Source organism: Sander vitreus, chromosome 16 (assembly GCF_031162955.1).
Source record: "Sander vitreus isolate 19-12246 chromosome 16, sanVit1, whole genome shotgun sequence".
Taxonomy (NCBI): domain Eukaryota; kingdom Metazoa; phylum Chordata; class Actinopteri; order Perciformes; family Percidae; genus Sander; species Sander vitreus.
In genome coordinates, this window is record NC_135870.1 from 24,821,608 (window position 1) to 24,841,068 (window position 19,461).

General features: G+C 44.8%; 3 protein-coding genes across 3 annotated transcripts; 1 reads left to right on the top strand and 2 right to left on the bottom strand.

Annotated features, from left to right (window-relative positions):
- Window positions 1–4,617: 4,617 nt before the first annotated feature.
- Window positions 4,618–6,197, bottom strand: LOC144531352 (growth arrest and DNA damage-inducible protein GADD45 gamma-like). Its single transcript, XM_078271438.1, has 3 exons — window positions 5,752–6,197; window positions 4,978–5,185; window positions 4,618–4,856 (listed from the first exon to the last, which is right to left on the bottom strand). Exons 1-3 carry the CDS (start codon window positions 5,850–5,852, stop codon window positions 4,743–4,745), a joined length of 423 nt encoding a protein of 140 aa, XP_078127564.1. The 5' UTR covers window positions 5,853–6,197; the 3' UTR covers window positions 4,618–4,742.
- A 4,048-nt stretch (window positions 6,198–10,245) lies between these two features.
- Window positions 10,246–11,639, top strand: LOC144531267 (growth arrest and DNA damage-inducible protein GADD45 gamma-like). The gene is made up of 3 exons (XM_078271307.1): window positions 10,246–10,485; window positions 10,626–10,833; window positions 10,955–11,639. Exons 1-3 carry the CDS (start codon window positions 10,343–10,345, stop codon window positions 11,066–11,068), a joined length of 465 nt encoding a protein of 154 aa, XP_078127433.1. The 5' UTR covers window positions 10,246–10,342; the 3' UTR covers window positions 11,069–11,639.
- A 2,984-nt stretch (window positions 11,640–14,623) lies between these two features.
- Window positions 14,624–18,308, bottom strand: nim1kb (NIM1 serine/threonine protein kinase). The gene is made up of 3 exons (XM_078271643.1): window positions 17,943–18,308; window positions 17,446–17,714; window positions 14,624–15,528 (listed from the first exon to the last, which is right to left on the bottom strand). The coding sequence occupies exons 1-3, from the start codon at window positions 18,214–18,216 to the stop codon at window positions 14,779–14,781; spliced, it is 1,293 nt and encodes a 430-aa protein (XP_078127769.1). The 5' UTR covers window positions 18,217–18,308; the 3' UTR covers window positions 14,624–14,778.
- Window positions 18,309–19,461: the final 1,153 nt, after the last annotated feature.

Consider the following 19,461-nt stretch of genomic DNA (forward strand, 5'->3'; position numbering starts at 1 on the left):
TCGTGAGCAGAAAAAGTGTTGTTTGGCAGTACTTTCAGTCAAAAGAAGGCCATTCAAGTCGAAAAATAAAAATAAAATGAAAAATACACTACTGTGGACGTTGTTTAATTCATTAATGTGTTTCCTGTGTTAATGGACTGAGGATGGGAGTAGGATTCGGTGGAATCTTAACCAGTGGATTCGGTTTCCGGCCGAACCCCAAAAATCTGGATTCGGTGCATCCCTAGTTTGACCTCTGCAGGGATCCTTTCCATAATGTTTTCAGACACTTAGAATTATAATCTGAGCATGTCAGTGGCAAAACGCGATTGCTCATTACACAACTAAGCTTGTAGCTTAGTTGTCGCCACTGCCGACTGCAAAGATTGTTGTTCCCATCAGTCACTTAGACACAAAAACATGGGTCCAGGTTGAAAAAATAGCAAAGTTACCCTTTAGGTTTGCTGTTACTGTCAGTGGGTGCAGCTCCATCCTGCAGGGACTGTGTTGTGTTGGTGTTGGGGGATGTTGCTCTCACTCAGGATTTGGTCCTGAATGGATGAATGGCAGCAGGCTTGTGCCAGGCACACTGCCTCTTCCTCCTCCTACTCCTCCTCCTCTCTCTCCCTTTATCCTCATCATTTAATTGGATAGCAGATGGAGTGAGTGCTGGGTTGGTTGCCGTGGAGATTTAAAGGGGTAATTGCGTTTCAGCCGGACCCGCTTGGTCCATTTTTTTGTCTTTCTTGTTGGACATGAACGGTGTTTGTGTTGTGTATACACACACATGTAAGTGTTAGTGTAAGCACAAGTGAATGGTGAAGCTGGAGCAGGTTTTAGTCATAGTCGCAACTGTATCAGAATCAGTCGCTCTTCTTTTTCTTTGGTCTGTTGTTTTTATTTTGGTGAAACATTGCATTATATCAAGTTGTAATGAGCACTTTAATAGAGAGAGAGAGAGAGAGAGAGAGAGAGAGAGTGGTGTGTGTCACAGTGGGGCGTGGGGGCTGCAGCAGCTGTTGACTCCACCACAGTTTGCAGTGACAGATAACATGCGGGCGGGTCAGAGTGACTTTAGAGTTTGAATCCAAAGACACAAAAGCCTCTCAAAGGTTCTGAATCACAAACGAGAGAAAGAAAAGACAAAAACCAGCGTGTGCCGGGAGCAAAAGATCACCTTCATTAAGCTGCAGCGTCACTTCCAACGCGAGCACCATCATCCAATCCAATCCAACTTTATTTGTAAAGTACATTTACAACAGCCAGGTTGACCAAAGTGCTGGACATTGACATGATTTAGAACAGATTATAAACACACGACTAACAAAACGAACATGTAAAACGAGTAACAAACTGGAAAATGAAAATGCAGAATACAACTCGTGATTGTAAATGTGAAATGTGAAGGCTGGGGGGCCAGTCTGACATGCAGAGGCAAGTCATTCCACAGCCTCGGGGCCACGACTGAGAATGCTCGATCGCCCCTATTTTTGAGCCGCGTTCTAGGGACAGCAAGGAGTAGCTGGTCAGCAGACCTTAATGACCTCAGAGGAGCGTGCGGCTTCAGTAGTTCAGCAATATAAGCTTGGGCCTTGACCATAAATAGCTTTTAAAAACGAACAACAGAATCTTAAAATGTATTCTAAAGCAAAGAACAGGTGTAATGTGATCTCGAGTCACAAAAGTCAGCGCAGAGTCACTGTGATCAGAACATCTTATCAGATGCTAAAGCCGCCTACACATGATACGCAAAAGTGCAGCACCGGTAAAGGTCTTCAAGGGTGGCAAGGCAGCTATTTGCCGTTGCTAGGTAACGACATGCTGTCATCTCATTGGTTGCGCTTTCGAAAGGTCAGCAGCAACTATGTCAAAGTTGAAATAATTTGAACTTTGAGCACAGCGCACAGCGGCAAATCCGCGCAGTGCGTAGTTGGCCTCCACCGCTCCCCCCACAGGAAATCAATGGAACGACCGGCGCAGAGCGGGTTTGCCGCCTATCACGAGTAGGCGGCTTTAGTTGCTTCAGATGCTAAGTTGCTGCAGGATTCTGGAATATTTAGCTCCTCTGTGTTGACAGTGAGCAGCGGAATTAGCATAATGCTAAAGTACAGCCCAGATTGTGTGCATGCATGTCTTAGGTCAATAAAAATCAACCTTTTTTTGCTTAAGTAAAGGCACTTTTGTCCCAGAGTCTCTGTGTCAGCACCGCTGACTGTTTCTAGCCCTAATGCTAAGCTAAGCTACACTAACCACCTGCTGCCTCATAGCTGCATATTTAGAGACGAGAGAGTGAATCTTTTTTTCCCTAACTTTCGGCAAGAAAGTAAAATATCACATTTTCCACGTGTCAAACAATCCCTTTAAACTTGCAAAAGGAAGCCTGATTTTGCAACTGTGCTTGCATAATATGTCATCTTAATTTAGGCAGTGGTTATGGTGGGAATGTTTATGAGAAAATAAAGAAGTTTATAAATTGGAAGAGCAATGAGCGGCCACCGTGTGTGGTCCGTTAATCTAATCAGCTGAATGACAGAACTGTCACTCGTCTGTTTGCGCAGCCTTCAAATGACATCCGTCTCAATAAAAAAAGGAGGGAAAGAATTATATAAAATATACTCCATTGTCCGGGACGCCTGTAACAGGTGTAACCAGTCTCCCGCCAACCACACTCATATGTTCTGGTCTTGCCCTAAATTAACAACTTTCTGGATGAACATTTTTGTCACCATGAACAGAGCCTATGAGCACATTAACCCCCCCCTAACCCTTTGTCAGCCATTTTTGGCGTTTCCCCTGACGCTAACCTCCCTGTTGCGCTGAGGCGGGCCCTGGCGTTTACATCTCTGCTAAATCGGAGACTGATCTTGCTCAACTGGAAGCTTTCCCGCCCCCCTACACACGACCGCTGGATTAAAGAAGTGCTCTACAATTAGAAGCTTGAAAAGCTCAGATGTTCTCTGAAAGGCTCTATCTCAACATTCCTAGAGACATGGAACCCTTTCCTAGAACTCGTTGACTCCCTCAGCTTATCTCCTGACTTGGAGGACTGAGACTCCTTCTGGACTGCTCCACTTGGCGCCAGCTGCCCTGCCCCCCCCTTTTTTTGTTTTCAATCCTCTCTATCTCTTTTAATTTGCCTCCTTTTTTATTTTATCTTTTGGATGTTGTGTGTCCTTACTGGTGTGTGTTTGTCAGTGTGCATGGGTCTACATTGTTTGTCCCCGTCTGTTTTGGACCTGAACTGGGGTGGTTTGCGGGTGGGTAGGGCGATTTGAGGGGAAGTGACATACTGTTTTAAGTATGCTTTGCTGCTTTTGCTGTTGTATGTCAGTTATTGTTAAAATATAAATAAAAAAAGTTGGACAAATTGAAATGTGTCTATCAATAGATGTATAGTACTGTCTTTGCTCTTATTCCTAACATACGGAAGAGGATTAGGGCCAATGTGAAAAATGTCTCTTCTGTACTTAGATAATAATTCTGAAATACATAAATGTCACACACTGCACTATATTTCATGCCTCCAAACAACAGCATTGATTTGTTAAAGCATCCACTTCAAGGTAGCAAATACTTCAGAGCTGAATGGATGTGAAAGTGCAAAGAGGTCGAAACATAAAGACCTGATGTGTTTGCTGTTGTTTGAAATTGCAGACTGATTGCAGCAGTGTTGGTCAAGATGTTAAAGTACAGGAAACGTTTAAAGAACTCCCCAAAAAGGGCTCAGAGAGTCAAAGGTGTACAGACTTCAACCTTTCGATGAAAAAGTCAGAAGGCAATGTTGATTCAACCATTTTATTTATGTTGCTTTCATCTCACCACAACTCAGATATCCAGTAAACATATTATTTCATTTAACATAGCCGCAATAAAGCGGGAGTGAAACTCTCAGAAAGTACTACATTTTCTTTTATTTTTCTTCATATTTTTTTATATTTCAGATTCACACACTTCTGTAATTATTTTAATTTTAACACCTTTTCTGTGTGTTTTTTTTTGTTTTTTTTTGTCATTGTTAAATTTCATATTGCTCCAACAGGATTTGGAACATCAAGAGTCAAATCTTTTTTTCATGTGCTTTACATGTCTGTCTTCAGTACATAAGTAAATGTTTATAAGACAATCTCAACACATTCTCATCTTCATTTTCTAAAGTGAAACCTTTAGAGAATAAACTTTTTTGCAATGTTACTTTTTAGAATATTATTTGTCATTGTTAAATTTCTAAAGTGAAACCTTTAGAGCATTAAGACAATTCTGGAAAGTGGGAAACATTTCCGCTGTTTGCAACTGTTGTCGTGTTGCTCAGCGATAAGAGGACGTCTTTTAAAAAAAGTCCCTTTTTTTAAGAACGCCTCTGTCTCAGCACCGCTTCTTCTCCTGCTGCGCGTGCTTCGAGGGTGCGACGTTTGCTCTGCTGGGGGGGGGGGAGAACCCCCCCACAGGACGCACAACTCGCATCTCCTTCCTCTCCAAACCTCATCCGCACAAAGAATGAGGGTCGATGCGTCGCTCTCGTGGCATACCTGACTCTCGCTCACATAAAGAATGAGAGCCATCTTGGCATGGAAGGGACGAGAGGCGACGGTTCACGGGGGGCCCCCCTGGGGCCGGCGCCGTGCTGCCTGGGACGGGGGAAATCCTCCTCAGGAGTGTCCAGGGATGGGCAGAAACAGGCTCGTCCTGTTCATCAGGATGAGTATTTCCAGATCTGAAGCTTTACAGCATCTGAGCAACAACAAAAAAGATCGAGAGGAGCCGGATCAACGCTCGGGGAGGCTGATCTCAGGAACCCAGTCGTTCAGACGGCGGCTCTCCTCACAGAACAGGTGCAGCTTCTCCAGAGCAGGGTCCTCCCAAGACCCATCAGCTGGGTTCTGTTCACACAGGGAGAGGAAAGAGGCTTTAGTCACACGGTTCCGTCAGAAAGCATCACATAGAAACCCCTCCTGGAGTGATTTAGAGTCACATGAAGTTTGTTATCTGAGCTCTACATACCGTGATGAGGACGCAGTGGGCATCTTCGAGCGGCTCCGCCTTGTCGCCGACAATCTCAGCCAGACGCTGCATGTCGCTCACTCTGACGATGCTGATGTCGTTGTCGAAGCAGAAGGACTGGATGAGGGTGAAGTGGATCTGCAGAGCGATGTCACACTGGAACTCCTCGTCCATGGCCAGGACGCAGAAAGACACACTGTCCGGGTCACTGTGGAGACAATAAGAAAAGAAATCTCTCGTTAGCAGCTGCTGTTTAATGTTGATCATGTTGGCTGTTTCAGAAGAGGAGAGGATGTCCTATGTCCTATTTTATTTAATAATCCTATATTATCACAACATAGGACCTATTTTATAGTCCTATGGCATTACAAATGGTGCAACACACAACACTTGTTTACCCTTTTAACATGCATATGTTGACAATTGTGTATGTGAGTTGCATGTGAGTGCATGTCAGATAGGTATATTGAATGTACATTTAATGTACAGTAAGTTTAAAGTAGAATCAAGTCAATTCAGTTGGATGCATAGTGTCAAATCGCAACAGGAGTTATCTCAGGACACTTTACAGATAGAGTAGGTCTAGACCAAGCTCTATCATTTACAAAGACCAAGCAATTTCCCACGAGCAAGCATTTGGTGCGACAGTGGCGAGGAAAAACCTCCTCATCATCATCTCAGGTGGTGCGCCTGAATCTCATTGTTTGCAAATGCAATGGCAATAAAGGGATCTTACACCTTGACATCCATCGAAGTCATGTTTAGTGTACTTACTCGGTCATGATCTTAGCGCTCTCGTAGACTCCAGCGGTGAGTCGATCCTCGCTCTGAGCACAGAGCAGAGCTTCCTTCAGAGATTTCCCAGGAGACTGCATGGTGATGTTTTTAGATTCAGTTCAGCTGATGTGGTCCAAAAAGTCCAGAGAGGAGTGTTTTGTGTGCTGCCTCTGAGAATCTGCCAGCATTTTATACTGCAGAGCCCGGCACACGCTCACTCTCTGATTGGCCGTTTTGGGGGCACAATGGCTACAAGAGGCCTGCAGCCCCCGCCCCTCCCTCGGGGACGCGTGCCTATAGAAAAGTCTTAGAAAGTCGGGGGAAGCTTTGGTTCAAAGGATCAGATGTAGAAACCCTCCTCATCTTACAGGGATAATTAAACCACACAGGAAGACCACACTGTTGTCATCAAAGTCCTCAGAGTTCTAGAAGCTAACCAATAACTCGCGTTCAAACAAGGAACACACTGTACAAGCTCTTCTACGTTCACGTCTACTGTACTTTACAGCTGAACATTTTGCAGTTGTGTGTTGTAGATTTTACATTTCTTAATTCATTTATTTTACATTCCATGCAGCCATTGATTTCTATGGAAGAGGATTGACTGACTCAGAACTTAAATAACATGTTCACATGTGGCCCTTTTTCTGCAGATTTGACGTTCACTGTGATGGATTGAACTTTCATGTTTGATTTCCTACTGTACAGAAAATGAATGCCTGACTGGACGGTGGTATGGAAATACATCTGCAAATCTGAAACCTTAAATCTTGAAATGTGCATCAAAACAACAGCAAAACACAAAATGTTCTTCGGATTCTTGAGGGTTTTTACTTCAGCTATATTTAATGTCAAAATAAATGACTTTTTCACTGCATTGTTTTCTTTTCTTCTGTAAAACCTGTGAATTCAATATTGTTCTCTGACTGTTCGTGAAGGGCCTTATCCAATGCTGCGTTCCAGACACAATTTTAAGCCCGTAAGTTACGACTTCAAGTCACGACTCACGACTTGGTGGCGTTCCAGGCAAAGTCACGACAAACCCTTCTAGCTAGTGTTAGCGTTAGCTAGCGGCTACCTACCGTTGACGTTAGCTAGCTAGCTGATACCATCGATTTCTAGTCGGCAACATATTTTGGGCTTCATTTAATAAACATAACCTGTAGTAGTACACAATCGTACGCGTATTGTTGTGACTACAATGTGCGGAATAACTTTACGTTGCCTATTTATTTCTATTTCTCGCTCTTAATCACAGGCGTCTGGGGTCGCCATTGTTGTTTATGTGTGTGTGACGTCAAAACTGTAACTGGAAGTACAACAATCTGGTTAATGCTAAGGTTAAAGTTGGTCAGACCGGTTTACCTCTGAATGTCCCCGTAGTGTAACGGAAACCAAGACCACCTGGAGAAATACATTCAAAATGTTATACAGCACGCGCACACACACACACACACACACACACACACACACACACAAGTACACATGGTCCGCTAACATTTGCAAAAACCCTGGCATGGTCCTTCAAATGCCTCTAACTAAGTTACAGAATGTTTGCAAAGGCCACTTTTGTCCAGATCATCTGCAATAAGAGCATAAGAATAAAAATAACATTTTGGAGATCTGGTAAATTCAGTGGTTGGTACCTGCAGTTTATTACTGCTAATAAAAATAATGCTAAGATACCATCCATCTTAATTGCATTGGATGTCAGACAGACATTTTTACAACTCATGACGAATGTCACCGCACGCACTGTTTTGTTTTGTTTTTGTAGATTGGGCAGTGGCACGCGCCGCTGCTTTGCATGCTCACGTACTCACTTTAGTCGCGTGGCATCCGGAGATGCCCGCGTGCTATATCTCTCTATGCCTATCACTCTCCATGGCAACCGAGAGACACCATCTGTCCCCGGGGGGAAGGTGAAGGGAAGGGAGGGAGGGAGTGTGTGTGTGTGTGTGGGGGGGGGGGGGACAAAGGAAGTCAGACAGCACCTGCTAGGCGTCCTGGTAGTTTTTTTCAATCCGCTCGAAATATGATTTCAAAGTTTTGAGGTAAAAACAAAATCCGAACGCAGAAGTTGAGCTAAATCACACTTATGGTAAAGTTCCGCGTGTTTTATGGCTCGAAAACACGTATTTGACGACTTAAAAATATGAAGCTATGTATTTTTGTACTTCTTATACATCTCTTTTTCCTTGTTCTTTCATAGGTTTTACATATTGCAGGCCTAATGTTGGTATTGTTTTATGATGATATTGTTTTTTTATGATCATATTATTTACTTTTTCATTTGGAGATGGTTTTTATTATTCATTTTTTATTTGTTCTGTAACCAGGGCGTCATTGTCAATATTCCTCCCTGAACAAATAAAGGTTATAATAATTGTACTATTCGCCTATTTCCTCTAAACTCGAGTCATGTTTGCACACTCCACCAAAGCCAAATCTAAGCATCTCACCCTTCAGCTGTCTATCCTTAGAGAGATCCAGGGCTTCTCGCCGCAGGTCACCAGAAAAAGAGCTTTGTAGCACCAACACCTGTCGCGCGCTGCCGGGGAGGTCTCCGTCTGGCAGATGTGCTTCAGCAACAATAAGTCGGTATCGATTTGCACGCGCCTGGCCTGTGGCCATGCAAGCTGATCCTTCCTAATATAGCTCAGGGTTTGAGTCTCCATCAGCTGCATGCAAACCAAACTTTGGCCCAAATGTAAGAAGCCTCTCGGCCAGCTGATGTGCTGATGTCCACTTTGCAGCACTTGGACAGAAACCGAAAGCGATGTAGAAAATCAACAAATAATGTTGTTTGCTGCAGCAATGCACAGATAAGACTTTTGTTGTTGGACAAAAACACGCGTTCGGCATTGTTGCGCCCGTTTACTGCTGAAACTGAAAATGATTTTGAAGATCTGCCATGCCATCTTTTGGAGATAACACTTTTCATTGTCAAAGTTTTAGACCATAAGCTCTTCCCTTTGGCATTCAAATGTAATCAAAACTCAGACAACAGAGCAGCGAATGTGGAGACTTGTAGACAAAAGATGGGCGGTTGACCTGGGTTTAGGAGAGAGGAGAAGAGGGGGGGGGTGTCCCTTCGTAGTGACAGTACTCCATCTGCCGCTCTGCAGAACAATAGCGCTGAATCAATCACCGCCAACCTGTGTCTCCTGCACAGCCTCTCCACTCCAGCCACCCCCCCCCCCCATCCTCTGTTTACGCAGCAGTGGCAGCAGGCCTGACCTGATGCAAGATGGGTTTTGGAATTATTATGCAGATAAACTAGAGACAGCACGAGCTGTTAGGGACACACTGCTCTGCCAGTGGAACCCGAGAGCCGTGCGTAAAAGTTTCGTCGTGCGTAAAAAAAAAAAAGTGATCGGAAATAAATAGATGATTGTAAGAAACAATAGTTTATTTAAAGGCACAGGCATTTAGTCGATGTACACAATAAATACTAAACCACTAAACCACACTGAATAGAACCAAACAGAGCAGTGCGTAAAAGTTCCGTCGTGCGTAAAAGTGACTGAAAATGAACACAAAGCTGTCAGAAATGGCTTTAAATGAAATCACAGAAGACATTTGCTGCATCTACACACCAAGTAACGAACACATGTGCAATCAACGTTTCTATAAACAAGTTGTCCTATAGAATTCAGTCCGTGTGGCCCCTGAACTCCCCAGAGTAAATAAATAAAAACCGAGCAAGGATTTGCTGGACAGCTGATGATGGCCACGTGGTCAGCATGGGCCAGCAGCGCAGATTGCGCAGCACGCACAGCGTTCTGGCACGCGCTGGTCATTTGCATTTGTATGGGGGTACTGCGATAATAGAGGGCTTCTGTGCTCACAATGGGGCCGTTTTATGGTCAGCCTCTAGTCCACAGATGGCATCATCCACCTGCCCTTTCTCTCTGCTGGAGGGGGGAGGGGGCCAGTCACACTTTCTCCATGTTGCAGCTGGAATACTGTCCCCAAAAACCTCAAATGCAAGAAAGTCTTTAGAGTTTGTTAAGTTTTCTTCCAGTTTTAGTTCATATTTAATGTTTTGAAGTTTGAAACGTGGCTTTAAATGAGGCTGAAACTAGTCTGTAAATCGTTTTTACGTTTCCAAAAAGGACAACAATAAGCCTCTGTGCGTTTTAAGAGTTCTTTTAAATGCATGTAAAAATGCACTTGGTGTTCAGCATCACATGCATGTCTGCATGCAATTCGAATCACCGGCTGGCTGTGGTTTCTATAATTTGCATCAAGTTCTGCAGAGTGATCAAACTTAAGTTTTTTAATGAAGCTATTTTTAGTTTTCAGGCCAGGCTGTTACGTGCGCTCAGAGGGGGAGCTTGCGCGGCTCGATGACCCCCATCAATCTGCCACGAGCCGGAGTGTGACAATAGCATTATCATACCAATACACCATTCAGCGTGAGCCAATCAGGGCGCAGCGCTTTCACTGCTCCGCACGAGCTTGAGAGTATAAAAGAGAGAGGCTGCAGATCTGGAGGCACTCTGCTCCCTTTCGGATTTCTACTCTCTGACCAAACGTTTCTAAAGCTCTCCCTTTGCGGAATATCTTCATCCTCTTCATCATCATGACTCTCGAGGAAGTTCTGATCCAGAAACCCGCCGAGCGTGCTCAGTGCACCGGCCAAGCCCTGGAGGAGGTCCTGGTGTCCGCTAAAGACAACGACTCCCTCACCGTCGGTGTCTACGAGTGCGCAAAAGTTATGAATCTGTAAGTATGAAACTCTACTCTAAGATGTACAGCTTACCGCATTATCAATCAGTCAATTAATCAATCAATCAATCATATCAGACAGTTTGGATCATTTTTGGGACGAAATCTCATGGTTCTTTTTCTTATTGTCTCCACAGTGACCCGGACAGTGTGTCTTTCTGCGTCCTGGCCATGGACGAGGAGTTCCAGTGTGACATCGCTCTGCAGATCCACTTCACCCTCATCCAGTCCTTCTGCTTCGACAACGACATCAGCATCGTCAGAGTGAGCGACATGCAGCGTCTGGCTGAGATTGTCGGCGACAAGGCGGAGCCGCTCGAAGATGCCCACTGCGTCCTCATCACGGTATGTAGAGCTCAGATAACAAACTTCATGTGACTCTAAATCACTCCAGGAGGGGTTTCTATGTGATGCTTTCTGACGGAACCGTGTGACTAAAGCCTCTTTCCTCTCCCTGTGTGAACAGAACCCAGCTGATGGGTCTTGGGAGGACCCTGCTCTGGAGAAGCTGCACCTGTTCTGTGAGGAGAGCCGCCGTCTGAACGACTGGGTTCCTGAGATCAGCCTCCCCGAGCGTTGATCCGGCTCCTCTCGATCTTTTTTGTTGTTGCTCAGATGCTGTAAAGCTTCAGATCTGGAAATACTCATCCTGATGAACAGGACGAGCCTGTTTCTGCCCATCCCTGGACACTCCTGAGGAGGATTTCCCCCGTCCAGGCAGCACGGCGCCGGCCCCAGGGGGGCCCCCGTGAACCGTCGCCTCTCGTCCCTTCCATGCCAAGATGGCTCTCATTCTTTATGTGAACGAGAGTCAGGTATGCCACGAGAGCGACGCATCGACCCTCATTCTTTGTGCGGATGAGGTTTGGAGAGGAAGGAGATGCGAGTTGTGCGTCCTGTGGGGGGGTTCTCCCCCCCCCCCAGCAGAGCAAACGTCGCACCCCGAAGCACGCGCAGCAGGAGAAGAAGCGGTGCTGAGACAGAGGCGTTCTTAAAAAAAGGGACTTTTTTAAAAGACGTCCTCTTATCGCTGAGCAACACGACAACAGTTGCAAACAGCGGAAATGTTTCCCACTTTCCAGAATTGTCTTAATGCTCTAAAGGTTTCACTTTAGAAATTTAACAATGACAAATAATATTCTAAAAAGTAACATTGCAAAAAAGTTTATTCTCTAAAGGTTTCACTTTAGAAAATGTAACCATTACACATAGTATTCTAAAACGTAAAAGAAAAAAAACTAAAAAACATTGGATAACAAAAAGTTTATTCTCTAAAGGTTTCACTTTAGAAAATGAAGATGAGAATGTGTTGAGATTGTCTTATAAACATTTACTTATGTACTGAAGACAGACATGTAAAGCACATGAAAAAAAGATTTGACTCTTGATGTTCCAAATCCTGTTGGAGCAATGTTTGAAACAAAGGAAGTTATATCTTTCTAGCAGTTTGAAATTGTAAGTGGAAAATGCTAAATAAAACAAAACATAAAAAAATAACATGTCTGTTGTGATGCATTTATTTTTTTTTACTTTCTCTTGCAAGGCTGGGTTGTTATGGTGAGTTGTGTGTGTTTGGATGGAGGTGTGTGAAGGGGGTCAGAGAGGAGGGGAGGGAGGGATTGAGGGAAGGGGTGGTTATATATATATATATATATAAAAAATCTAAACAAAAGTTTTAAACTCGGCAGATTTGCATTGGAGGCGCTAAGGCCTGTCATCTGCTGGCTGTTGTCCCTGCAGTTAAAAAAAAATAATAATAATAATAAAAGAACTCCCTTTGCGTCCCTCCTCCAGCAGACCTCATCTGCATGTGTATGGCGCCGCGTACAATAGCTCCGCTCCGGGCCTGTCAGCTCCAGCGGTCCGCACACAGCGCCTATTGTTCGGCCTGCAGATGTCTCCGCGGCCACGCCGCGCCATCTGCCGCTTGCTGCAGGTGGGGGTCGGCCAGGGCAGAGCTGGGAGGAGCCAGGGTGTGTGTGTGTGTGTGTGTGTGTGTGTGTGTGTGGGGTCACTCAGTTTTCCAGTGCCAGAGGGGAGAGAGGGAGGAGGGGGAGTGGTTCTGGATAGAAGGGTTACAGCTACGGTCGGAAGTTAGGCAAAATTACGCTAAATCTTTAAAAAAAATCTAGCCTAATATAATAATATATTCTTAATACTTTCACCCAGGAAACGCATGTTCGTTCCTCGGGAGTATTTTAATCCAAACCACGATTTTCACCCCTAAACTTATAACTAGTCGTTTTGGTGACTAAACTTAGCCAACTGTCGTTGCGGTAGCTGTAGCCCATCAAGCCTCCACCCCCGGGGCTTGGCTCTGGCTGGTTTGGGCCGGTTGTGGAGATGGGGGGAGAGAGAGAGAGAGAGAGAGAGAGAGAGAGAGAGAGAGAGAGAGAGAGAGAGAGAGAGAGAGAGAGAGAGAGAGAGAGAGAGAGAGAGAGAAAGGGGTCACGAGTATTGTCTGGTGTCCTGCCAGCTGCTGTCGGGACTGTTATTTACTGGCAGGCACTTAGTGAAACTTTGGCAAACAAGGCACAAAGACGCGAGCTGAGCTGTGTTTGGGTGCAGCGGCAGCCACCTGCTCGGCGCCTCAACATGGACAGACAGCTGCGTGACACATCACTTTTTACACCACGCATTTCGTTTTTCGTACGCAGTAGGAGTCTTTTCACTTTCCAAGAGACAGGATTTGTTTGAGTGTAACAGGCGTACAATGTTGATATTTACTAAACCCACTCTGTGCACCCCAAAGGATTGAAAAGGCAAAATCAGGTGCATACATATTTTGCATGAAAGAGTTATTGCACAGAAAATATCATTGTAAACTAATTTTTTTTTTTTTTTTTTTATGCTGTTTGGCTCTGGGAGCTTTTAAAGAGCATTTGTGATTATTTTATATATCTGAGAGGAAACACAAGTTGTTTCTTTCTGACATAACTTTTCTTCTTTAAAACACTGAGTACTTTCAGCTCTTCAGGCAGGGCCCGACTGGGATAATAATTCTTAACAGCAGTCCAGCCCACATATATGTAACCTTTTTTTCTGATTACTCTTATGATGGGCATTTTCATGCTTAAATCTCAAAAGTTATGTGCAGAAGATGTTAGGTTGATATCATTTGTTAGAGAGATTTGTTGCAAAATATTTATATATACATATATTTTGATCACTCGAGAATTGATAAAATGCTCAGAAATCTCTCCAAAATACCACTTTAAGACACCATACAACACCGTAGAAAAACCCATGCTGTGATTTACCATGAAAACACTTTTGACATTTGGAGATTTCTGCTAGAACTGCATTTTTCTGATTGGATGGGGAGCACTTCTGTTTTGGAAACTGCTCAGGAACCCCCTTATTATATATATATAATATGCATAGGGAATCCATACATCCTCTGAATGCCCTCGGTCTGTAGTTTATGGTTGTAAAGTTTCTTGAGGATGGGATTACAATACAGTAGGTCTCTTTATGCAATGAAATGGCTACTACAGGGACTAACATCATCACACATGAAAACAACTGGGCCCAATTTATGCAATTCCAAGACTGTTTAGAAACCACAGTATGCAGAAATATTCAAATACACCGTTTTAGAATAGGCAAACATATCACATTTCCACTGCATGAGAAAAACGGCATGGTTTTTGCCTCAAACTGCATGGGATTAGCAGAAAGTTGGCATTTATGTAAAGGGAAGACTCGCGTACCCCTATGGGTAACCCATTTTCATTCAGATATCCTGAGGTAAGAGGGCAAGGGACCCCTTTTAAATGTTGGCATTGACAGTTTTTCCCTCGCCAAATTTTGGAGCGTTATTTAGCCATCTTCCCGACAAACTGGCATGGCATGATTGGAACCAATGGATTCCTTAGGTCGTCTAGTTTCATGATACATTTATTTTAGGGCCCACAACATCCTCGTAAAAACAGTTCAGTCAGACAACTCCGGGGCTCCCGATGGCCAGTCTGGGCCTGTCATCAGGCATCTCAAAACCATTCAGATCATATTCAATTGAGAAGAAAAAATCGTGGATTCTTTCACAACTTTTACTTTTGTTTAATTTCATCAGGCACTTTAACATACAGTACATACCTGCATACCTTAGGTTATCCCAAAGAGTTGCATTGAAGGAAGTGAAACACATTTATGAAATGCTACAAACTTGTAAAAAAAAAAAAAAATCACTTTCCACTTTCCTGTAAAAAAAAATCCCTATTGCCAATAATATCATGTTGGTATAAAAAAAAAGTCTGTATAAAAGCTGTGCGGAACTCTACCACTTTGTCATGAAAGCACACACAACTTGGAGGTGTGTCTGAGGCCCCTGTAGGCCCGGAGCCCCTCCCTCCTGGGGTCCGTCACCATCCCTCGGACCACGGGGGGACTGTCGCAGCCCCTCCTCCTCTGGGCTCGGCGCAGCAGGATCCGATAAACGCCGGTGACGGGGCTGCGGCTTCCTTTGGGCAGATCGTTAGACCGCCGCACCGTGCTGAAGCCGAGCTCCTGCAGCGAGCTCCGGACCTCCTCCTCCAGGTCCTCGCGCTCCGAGTCCAGCAGGCTCTGCTGAGGGCTCGCCGGTTCGGGCGCCACCAACGACCAGGGAAACTCCACAGGTAGGAGCCAATCGCAGCCCAGCATCTGGTCGACGGCGTAGCGCTCAGCGGGGACCGCCTTCAAGATTCCCTTGATGAGCCTCTGGCAGGGGCCGGGTACCCAGGGAGGGACGGTGTAGGCGCACTCCAAGATGCAGCGCCGCAGCTTCCCCATGGTCTCGGCGCGGAACGGCATAGTTCCGGTCACCATGAAGAAAAGCAGCACCCCCATGGCCCACACGTCCACCGGGGGCCCCAGGTAGCACTCGTCCCTGAAGAGCTCTGGGGCGGCGTAGGGCGGCGAGCCACAGAAAGTGTCGAGGGTGTCGTCGCGGTTCGAAAGCCGCGTGCTGAATCCAAAGTCGGCCACCTTCACGCAGCCGCTGCTGCTAATCAGAACGTTCTCGGCCTTCAGGTCCCGGTGAATGATGCTGTTGTTGTGCTGCACAGCAAAACACACGAGCTTGGTTGGATATTTCTAAATATCAAACAAACCTGACATGATAGATTTTCTGCGTCTAGAGAGGCAAAGTTCTTCCCCTTCCGGTGGACCACAACGGGACCTTCTTTCAGAAAAAAAATATGAACGCTAGTGAACGGGGAGAGGCAAATGATTTCTCGCCAAAGCTACGACGCCTGTGTGTTTTGTGTCGGGATGTAACGTTAACGTTACTCACACGAGCAGCGGACATCTTGCTCATTCTTGTGCTTTTCTGGCTGATAAAGAGTCGCTGGATAAAACATCAGGTAAGATGAACGTTACATGTGTTGTGGAACGTAGCTCAGCTAGCTAAATAGCGAGCAAGCCGACCAGAAAGCAAGGCGACGTAGATTGTGCAAGATGAGAATTGCAGTCCGCTGAGCCGTTTCATACAAAACTAATGGCGTTTTTCCATTACATGGTACCTGCTCGACTCGCCTCTACTCGCCTTTTTTGGTTTTCCGTTAATGAAAAAGTCCCTGGTACCTGCTAACAGGTACTTCTTTTTAGTATCACCTCCGTCCAGGTTCCAAGTGAGCTGAGGCGATACCAAAAGGTGACGTGAAAACCTGCAGACTGCCGATTGATCAGAGAGAATCGTCACTAATCACTGCGTCATCAATGCTAGCGACAGACGGGGGGGTGTCCTGAACAAACCCGCCATTTTTAAACAGTTTAGCCGGCTGTGGTTTTTTTTGCTGCCTCCAGCTTCTTTTGAAACAAAATTTGTCTGACGGCTGAGAGTAAAAAAAAACGTTCTGTGTGTGTGTCGCGTTAGGTCACGGCAGATTCACGAGTCACGCTCGCCTTGTACTAAATCTGCAATGGAAGATGGAGGATGGGGCACCGCGGCCGATGTCAAGCCGAGTAGAGTAGAGTCGAGCAGGTACCATGTAATGGAAAAACGCCATAAGTGGTACTACGACAAACTGACTTTCTTCCCTTGCAAAATGATCTTTTAAGATGACAAACATCATATGTGTAATTCATGGCACATATCAAACGAGATCAACAAATATTTTGTCTCTCGTCGTTTACTACTGTACCTGTTTTTTTCAGAAATAAGGTACCGTGGGGTTCACCGGAAGGGGAGGGGCTTCACCTCTCGATTATAACCCGGATTGTAATTTGACAGTCCTGGCCATCATTTCTATTGATTATCCTTCCAAATTATAAAACGGAGACTGCTGCTGTTTTAGCCAGGTGTGCCTCAAAAAATGTCCGGTAAAGTCATAGTATAGTATGTCGAAAAAGTGATTAAAAAGTCATAGTATAGTTAGTCTCGCATTGCCAGACCTTCCTGCACAGCGCTGCGGAGGAGGTTGGGATGGGCCATTCTGGGATGGGAGAAAAACGTGCTCTGGCTTATTGGCATTTCTTTAAACCAATCACAATCGTATTGGGCGGAATAGCCTCGGGAAGTAACTTGTGTGTACGTTCAAAGGTTGTTTTAATCGTGCAACAGAAAACTCAGATTGGACAGATAGTCTAGCTAGCTGTCTGGATTTACCCTGCAGAGATCTGAGGAGCAGGTAACCACAGTCCTCAGAAATCCACCGGAGTTTAAAATTCCAACACAGAGAAAGGGGAAGGTACCCGAAAACAGTGAATGTCCGCCGCCAACGGAGCAATCCCGGATGTGGAATGTCGTGGATATAGACAATAGAATAGTATATCGGAAAAAAGTCATGGTATAGTGTATCGGAAAAAAAGTGAAAAAAAGTCATAGTATAGTATGTCAAAGAAAGTCTGGACGAACATACAAACTCCACACAAAAAGGCCCACCCAGGACTGGGGATCGAACCAAGGGTCAGAGTCTGCAGTGCCTATTTGCTGGTGAAAATAAAAAAAATAAAAATAGTTTCTATGTTACTAACCAAATATTTGATGGCAGAAAGGATCTGGGCGAAGGTGACCTTGCTGGTGTTGTCGGACAGTTTTCCCTCGGTGAATATCTGGTTGAAGAGGTCTCCTCCTCCTGCGTACTCCAGCACCAGGTAAAGGCGACTCGGCGTCTCCACCACCTCGTATAGACACACCACGTTGGGGTGCTGCAGGCACTCCATGCTGCTGATCTCCTTGGAGAGCAGACGCTGCGCCTGTCCGTCCAGCCGCGTCTTATCCAGGATCTTCAGTGCCACTTTGTCTACGAGGAGGACAGATGAAGGGACGCGGAGACATTAAATATCCGTCTGGCTGGACGCCAAGAAGGAGTTCTGGTAAAATAATAACTAACAACTTATGCTGGAATTATTACTCAGTAGACAGAAAACAAATCAACGCCAGACTTGAATACTTCATTCTTTTTAATATTACTGTAATATGCAATGACTTCAAATGTTTCCTTGCACAGTCTGATAGCATGTTCACCTACCTTTAGTTAGAGTGTGGAAACCCAGTTTGACCCGGGAGAAGGTCCCAGAGCCGATCTCCCCGCGGACCTTGTAGAAGCCCACCCTGCGGCCAGTCATCAGTTCCTTGATGGTCGTGTCGTCCTTGCACATGTCGGCGGTGAGCTTCTGCAGGGGGGTGAGGTGCGGCGGGCCGTCGGCCTCCTCGTCCTCTAGGCCGGCGCCAGAGCTGTCCATCAGGCTGTAGAGGCTGTGGTGGCGTTTGGGGTTTGTCATCTTGTACCGGCTTTCAGGCATTTCTCAAGATAAGGTCATCTTCAAGAAGAAAACATGACGATGTCTTTACGTCATTACCCACTCATGGGTTGGACATCCAGTTGCTACTTGCTTATTTTCCTGAAATGTTAAAAAACATCACTTTTAATCCACTGGAAATACCATATAGCATTGCTTTATCATTGCAGCATCTAGGGCTGCACGATATGAGGATGGAGATATATATGAGATATTGAATATCGCGATAACGATATTACTTGCGATTCATAAACAGATATTAAAGTGTATTCAGTTCTGCTGCTTTCAGTGTTCTGCTAAAATACAAATTTTGTTGAATTTTAAACGAATGAAAGGAAATCATTTCCATCATTCTTTGATATTGAACATTAAATTAAATATAGTGGCACCACTAAAACATTTTAAAGTGAAGTTTTCTACTGATATTTTCTTTCAACTAACACAAATAATCGAGTGTTTTTCGCGATATGTCGCGGCCTTTCGTAAGGGTTTATTGCAGGAGTTGATACTGCGACGACGATAAAAAAACGATATAGAGTGCAGCCCTGTTATCATCCTCTTAACACAGGTTAACAGTGAATAATCAGCTAATTAATGTTTTCTTTAACATCACATATAAACATTCTACACGTCCTTCCAGTGCTACACTAAAACCACATCATTTTAAGACTACGCCACTATATTAAATACAAATTCTCAGATGTCTTATGCAACAGTTTGTACACATATTACTGTGACTGTACTAGATACCAGTAACGCATAACCCTCAAGTGAGTACAAAAAGACAGGAGACATTTAACAAAAAGAGTGAAAATGAATATGGTTAGAATATATAGTAAAACAAGATTCTTGTTTTCTTACCAAGTTTCCAAATTGCTGCTTTGCATCAGCAGCGGTAGAATCCACTGCATGCAACAATATGAAAAAGTAGTTCTTTTGGCCCAGTAGGACCAGAAAAAAATGAGTTCCTTCACTTACATGCTGAAGTCTGACAGTTTGTGCAAAATCGTTTAAGGCCCCAATACACTGAGCAAAACGGTGCCGTCATAGTCTCCATCTCTGTCCTCTCGAACAGACTAACTGCACACCGATGGCCAAGAACACAGGAGGGTAGGGGGCGCGTCTGTTTGAGACATCAGGTAAGTGGAAGGACAGTCAAAGGACAGGGAAAACCCCCCTACTGTGAGAGCTCACCTTCCTCCTATCTTCATCCTCTCCTCCTCCACTGATGACGGATTAAGGTGGTCA